Source organism: Beta vulgaris, chromosome 5, assembly GCF_026745355.1.
Source record: "Beta vulgaris subsp. vulgaris cultivar EL10 chromosome 5, EL10.2, whole genome shotgun sequence".
Classification (NCBI taxonomy): Eukaryota; Viridiplantae; Streptophyta; class Magnoliopsida; order Caryophyllales; family Amaranthaceae; genus Beta; species Beta vulgaris.
The window spans coordinates 10737011-10744163 of NC_079206.1; the positions used below are offsets into that span (position 1 = coordinate 10737011).

The following is a 7153-nucleotide window of genomic DNA, read 5'->3' on the forward strand; positions in this document are numbered from 1 at the left end:
ACACCTTAGAAAAAGAAATGGATAGTATTAGTTAAAACTTAAAAGCAAGTGATATCTTTAATATATAACTTGAGACTAATCACACAATATTTAGCATAATAAAATTTGTATTTTACATATTAGTAAAGAATATGGTCAAAATTAATATACAAATAGTACAAAGGTCAAAATACTACCACATAAAAAGAACATATGAAATTTATTTTAAAAAATACTTAGATTATATTATTTTATTATTTCAATATAAATTGATGAGAGTAATTCACGATTTAAGTTCACCCTTAAATATCTTGTACACCTTATAAAAAGAAATGGATAGTATTAGTTAAAAATTAAAAGCAAGTGATATCTTTAATATATATAAATTGAGACTAATCACACAATATTCAACATAATAAAATTTGTGTTTTACAATATTAGTAAAGAATATGGTGAAAATTAATATAAAAGTAGTACAAAGGTCAAAATATTGCATCATAAAAAGAACATATGAGGTATAGCTCTGGATTTTTTTGTTTAACCCCACTAGGGACTCCTTGGTAAGAAGGACGACCCTATTGGACCAGCACCTCGCTCAGGTCAATCAACCCAACTATACAGGTCAACACTTGGAAAGTAGGAGGAGATATAAGGAAATCCCTACTCTCTAGCACAAGTATGTAGTGAAGTTCGAACTTGTGACTTGTTCCCACCATCTCCACTAAGCTTTGGTAGGTATAGCTCTGATCATGACATGTCTTAGCTTCATTTTTTAGATATACGAACAAGTGAACAACACTTGAACAAAATTGTCCCTTATGAACTTCAAAGCCTTGAAGTATAGAGTGATTTGTAATTGCTAAAGCAGCATTAATAGCGGATCGTCATGCTCACACATACCAACAGGGACGTGAACACCTGAAGCTCATAAATTATCATAGCATAAAGCATAATCAATTGATATTATTTCTATAATTTTCATCATCTCATCTTTCATAATATGATCCCTGAGGATGCGTTTCCCCTCAAGACAAGATTATCCTTGACATGATATTTTGATACTAACTAAAACGAACTCCATTCTTAATTACATGCAATATTTGACTTTCACATATGTCAAGACAAACATTGACTCTTAAAATCTTTAATCAATGATTACGGTAATTATAAAATTGATATCATAAAAGTATACATTAAAACTCATCCGACAACATATTACATGGTACTTGTTATTGTGGTCAAAATGAGTAGGAGTATAAATAGTTAAATTTCTAATGTTGCATGTATTAAAGAGGAGGAGGTCGTACTAACCTACAAGAAGAATAAGAGAAGTAGGCATCACATTGCCCATATCAAAAACATAATTCTCATCTCTTTTCGCAACACGAAACAAGCGTCACCGTTTACAGCTTTTGAAGAGACTAATAAGGGTGAGGGGAAACATTAATCTACAAAAAAGCTTCTCCTGAGACTTGTAGATGAAAATCAGCTGTGACTACAAGAATAATAAATAAAACTAATTAATTGAGTACAGTTAACTCACCAATCCTCCAGAGGATAGAGTAAGTCTTTCATTCCTCACCAGCATTTGAATTGGAATGTCTTAAACTCTCACAGCCCGGGCAATTATGCAAACTTTCATGAATATAAATGTCACAATCTAGACAGAAGTACTTCTTGCATTTTGGGCAGGTTACACAGTAACAAGATCCAGTCCCTGCATGAACCAAAAAACATCCCACTTATGAAGACGCTTCAGACTGAGGAAGAGGGTAACATGCTGCAAAATGCAACTATATATATCATCATAGCATGCTAAAAGATTTTTGCATCATCACATTTATTTAATTTCACTTGCAATGCATACTGCAGGTGAAAAGGTAAACTTCATCGCTAACACCAAAGATCCATACTCATCAAGTTCTATTATGCTACAACACAGAGCAAAGTCCAGACTCCAGAGGCCCCAATGTTGGCAGACGTCTAATTGGAGATGGTGATTTGATGAAGTGAGTTATACCTAATTTCTCAAATATCAGTGCTTAGTTGGCAAGAGGTGATGGCAAATTTAACAAGCAGCTTTAATTTACATGCATCAGTGGATGGAAAAGGCTGACAGCCAGAACAGGATTTCAGCTGCTTAGAGCTCTTGCTATCAATGAGCTGAAGTTTCCAAATCAAAAGTATTATACTTGTCTTTTTAGAGTTCAGTGATAAGCATCCAGCCAAGATGAAGAACTGATATCCCGGAGAAAGAGATCAAACTATTAAGACGTTAACTCAATGATCTTCTACTACATGGAACTTTAAACTTAATAACAACCAAGAAATGCATCATCACAGAAGCAATTATTCCAAACATTGATTGAACTTAATGGCAGTGATGTTATGAAAAGCCCGACGAATTATCAGGAAAATAATACATATACGGCCACTGGCTAAACATTATATTGTCAGATTAAAAGGACACATTCTTCTCCCTTCCCAAGTAATTTCATAAGTCCCTGCCACCCAAACTCTGTTGATCACATGAGATTTTTATTTTCATTCCTTAGCCAAAGTCCGTGCCATATGTCTGGTAACCAAATCCAAAATGTTTTGAATTGGAAATCAGTCTCACCAAACACCACTCATCAAGGTGAAAAGAAAGAACGAGTTATGTGTGAGAGAAGGGAGGGGGGCAGCTTGCCAAAATATTCTCTACTTTGATATTGATTAGGATGAGCTGAGAGATTAGTAAATGGATGATTATCCAGAGTTGTATTGCATCCAGTATATGATAAGCTTTTTTTTATTGAAGGAGAGAGTATACAATAAGCTAAACATATACAATGAGCATGTTAGAACATAATATGTCTCAGTAAGAAACATATACAACGAGCTAGACAAATAGACAATGGTTATTAAAGAAAACGTGATGAAACCACAATTGCTACACTAGATACTTCACATCAGCAATAACAATTACTCTATACTAACCCATATTCTTCTGAACTTGCATGAATAAGCCTAGAAAATAAATTAGCCCACCAATCCAGTTTCAAAACTGAAATTGACTACAATGTTTTGTTATTCTATAATTAGCGTTACACTAAAAACACTTGATTAAAAGAATACCCAATACTACTCGATGCAACAAGCTCTCTGTGAGAAACTGTGCAAGAAATCATACAATAGAAAAAGGCCATTGTCTCATTGCAAGAACATATTTATTGTTGTCCAATGGCTCAGTTTAACTTAAGACCTGTATGGCAAAGGCTTTTGAAATACCTATTAGAAATTTGGGAATGTTAAAATTCTACTGGAGGTTATAGATAATGATCAAAAAAAGTTTTTGATAAAGTGGTGCTTAAGGTAGCCTTTAGAGATGGAGGTAATGATTTGAATAGAGAAAGGCTTTTAGAGGTAGAGCCGTAGAGGTAGCTTCTAGAGGTCAAAAGTAATCCAACAGCTAAATCTACCGCATACGTAGCACTCATTCTTCTTTTTTTCCTTTTCTGTGTTGTACATGAATACATGATACTAATTCTCTACAGAACTATTTTGAGAGCTAATGTCTAGCCACTAACAACTAGTACAACGGCTAATAGTTACTACAGAAACATAGCTCCTAGCCTACCAGGCTACCACAACAGCTACTTTTGTGAACAAGTACATAGCCAAGACCACCTTGGACATGTGATGGCTAGTCTATGTCACAAATCACAAGAACTTAGAAGCATCACCTTGTACACGTTCTTTTTTTTTGACAGAATATATATTCCAATTATTAGTAATTAATTCATTATGCTTTAAAGACCAAACTCAAAATTTCATCTATTTTGGCTATCAGTCGGATAATTGCTCATATTGACTCCCTAATATTCTGAAACAAAACTGCAATCAGACAGATTATATATTTGTATCACACTAAAAAATGGTCAGGATGTCAGGTTTGAGAAAATAGAAAAATATCTCAATTAGACAGTATGATGATTAAATGCAATAAACTCATTGAAATCTTAACTTCTTCAGTAAGATACTCACCAGAATTTGTCAGATTGTGCATGCATCCAAAACATGTTTCAAGTGATCTCTGTCCAATGATATTTCCATTTGAAGACGACACTTCATTGAATGGTGTTATTGGGAAGAGGTGATGATATGACCTTGCTAAATGGGGAGAGGAAACAAGTGTCAGCCCACATATGCGACATTCTGTGGGCAGCTCACAAACACGTGCTTTGCATCTCGGACAAGTGTATCCAGCACCAACCTTAGCCTCTTTATGACATACACAAATTGAGACCACACCTTCTGCTGCTCTTTGTGGAAAACCCATCTTGATCAGGTTAGCAACTGCATACTCAGCTATGGCAGGAGGAGGTGGCGCATGTTCCAGCAACAATTCTTTCAGATGAAACTGCAAGGGAAGACGTCTCACTGAGAGAATAGTTATATAATCGCATAATACACAGTCATTCTGTAATACACTTAGGTCAGCATTCAGCACTAAATGTCATCATAACTTCAGTTCACACAGCTACAAGTAATGCCATAGAATAGACTCTTGCAATATAACTCACCTCATCCAGAGCAATAGAATATGATCCACCTGTTTCCTGGCATATATGTTTGCAAATAAACATCTCTGCTGAAAGACCCACTATTGAACACCTAATCTTTGACTTCTTACATTTGTTGATGGTCTCCATTATGTCGCCTGGATCGCAAGTACTAAGAGCAGAATATAGTATCAACACTTCACGGTGACCATATGATGGAACTTGATTCAAGCATTCATGAACAAGTTCTAGGGCATTCTGCAAAGACGCATCTCCTGAACACTCCAGTTTATTCATCAAAGCCTTAATATGAGACTCGGGGCTTCCACCCATATCCGTTAAACAATGAGCAACGCCGTCTTTAATCGACACAAGACCAATTTGACTTAGTGGATTCTGATCAAAAAACTCCCTTACAAAAGCCTCTACATGTTTGGCAACAACAGCCATTCTGCTTGGCTTGAAATCCATCTCTCCTGCTGCCTAAGAAGAAAGAGTCAAAGTTTTAGGCATAGGATAAGGAAGCGCAAAGCTGCTACAAATATCAAAATGTAATATCAACATTGACTGAATGAGTAACTACTCAAAATGGGCATCCTCAAATTTCAAGCCTTCATGTCCCTCAACAGTGATCCAAGCATTATTAGTTTTCCCCAGTCATGTACTTAGCCAAATAAAGGCTGGTACAAATCCGGACCTTATATTTCTATCAGTGACTAAAAGCCTAAAGCACAATTGTCCTAAATGCTTCAAGATTTGAACCTACAGCTTCATACGAAGTCAGACAACAAATTTGTCCGAAAACATTACATGATCCACAAAAGATATCATCAGAGAACATCATAGGCGGCTAAGGCCATGTGCAGGGTGAGCAATTGCACAGGGCCCCCAAAATATAAGGGGCCCAATTCTATTAGTTGTCCTATTAAAGGGGAAAAAAAACCTAACTCTTATTACAAACTATTAATTTTCAATTTTATAGAGTGTAATGTTGGAGGCAAATTTTAAATTTTCTTTGTTTGGTGTTTCTTCTCTTAATAATCTCCAAAAAAGACCAATGACCCTCCCATCTCTTCCTATTCACCAAAAAAATTTAATTTTTATAATTTAATTTAGCACAGGGCCCCTAATTTTATGAGACGGCCCTGGAGAACATCATTATGCATAAACTGTGAGTTTAAATCCCTCCCTCTCCACCCTTATATATAGAAGATAAAAAATGTAGTACTTGAAACATTTAGCCTATTTAAAAACATATACTCCTATTCAACAGTGATGATTGAAAATAAAACACATTGTAAGATTTCATTACCCTTGAGAAATCCATGACGACATATATATAGCGAATAAGGCCTTTCTGAATTCGAGCAGTCGTTGAAGTTGATGAAATGGAACGAATGCGCCTACGATACTGAGCATGGTAAAGATTCTTATTGTCAATGGGGCGAAGAAGCCCGGACTCATCTTCTTGCAAAGATTCCCATGATCTCTCATCAGTATAAGCTCTCTCCCACGCAGACATATCATTATCCTCATCTTCATCATCCTCATCTTCGTCTCGTTCGAGCCGTCTTCCTCTCGAATTCCTAACCTCCCTATGTTCAATGCTGTTTATCATCTCTTAATCTAATCATGAAAAATACTCAAAAATCAGGTTTATTTTTTTACATATATCAATCACATTGGCCGATATTCGGCCTTGCAACAAATTTATCAATACTATCTCAATTCATCTTCCTACAATTCCAACTTTCTCCGTTACTTCAACAGCTTCGGTTCAACTGAACACCAAGTTCTGTTTTTTTTTTAACTTACAATAATTAAATATAAAAAAAAAAAGACAAACTAAAAGATTCTGAATGCTTAAATTTGTGGGAGATTGAAGCTTTTGATCTCAAAGATTACATTAAAATTACAGTAAACAAACCTTGAAAGTTATGGAAGATCCAAGCTTCTGATTTCGTCAAAAAAGTTCAATTTGCTCGAAGTGTTTTTGTCTAACTCTGGTAATTTGTTCCTTAAATTGGAAGGAAAAAATTAGGGATTTGATGGTGGAAATTCGAAAATTGAATGTGAAGTTTGATGAATTGAGAGAGAAGATGTTGTCTAAATCGTGATTTAGGGCTAGACACTGGGGCATAAACCCAGAGCCGAGGCTAATAATTAGGTTTGGGAGTATTAAACTCATACCCGGTGGAGGAAGTATTTTCCATACCTAGGGCCTGTTCTCTTCGGCAAAAAACAGCTGAACTGAACTGAACTGAATTGAACTGAACTGAACTGAATTGAACTGAACTGAATTGAATTGAACTGAACTGAACTGATCTGAACTGAACTGATCTGAACTGAACTGAACTGAACTGAATTGAACTGAACTGAACTGAAATGAATAGTGATATGTGAGAGTAAAAGTATTGTCAAAAACTGAACTGAACTGAACTGGTCTGAACTGAACTGAACTGAACTGATCTGAACTGAATTGAACTGAACTGAACTGAACTGAACTGAATTGAACTGAACTGAACTGAACTGAAAATAAGCTGGGGAGAACAGGCCCCTAGTGGAGTACAACTTGTCTAGTAATTTCATTAGCAACTTGATATAAAATGAAAAGTAAGAGCTTAACCATC

General features: G+C 35.5%; 1 protein-coding gene across 3 annotated transcripts; it reads right to left on the bottom strand.

Moving 5' to 3' along the window:
* Window positions 1-325: 325 nt before the first annotated feature.
* LOC104884127 (general transcription factor IIH subunit 2) lies at window positions 326-6697 on the bottom strand. 3 transcript variants are annotated; one of them, XM_019247527.3, is made up of 6 exons: window positions 6451-6695; window positions 5836-6149; window positions 4545-5006; window positions 4006-4381; window positions 1523-1696; window positions 326-897 (listed from the first exon to the last, which is right to left on the bottom strand). In XM_019247527.3, the coding sequence occupies exons 2-5, from the start codon at window positions 6139-6141 to the stop codon at window positions 1551-1553; spliced, it is 1290 nt and encodes a 429-aa protein (XP_019103072.1). In that variant the 5' UTR covers window positions 6142-6149; window positions 6451-6695; the 3' UTR covers window positions 326-897; window positions 1523-1550. The 3 variants fall into 3 exon arrangements, with proteins under 3 accessions (XP_019103072.1, XP_010667027.1, XP_019103073.1); XM_010668725.4 differs by lacking the exon at window positions 326-897 and having other exon boundaries at window positions 1303-1696; XM_019247528.3 differs by lacking the exon at window positions 326-897 and having other exon boundaries at window positions 1633-1759; window positions 6451-6697.
* Window positions 6698-7153: the final 456 nt, after the last annotated feature.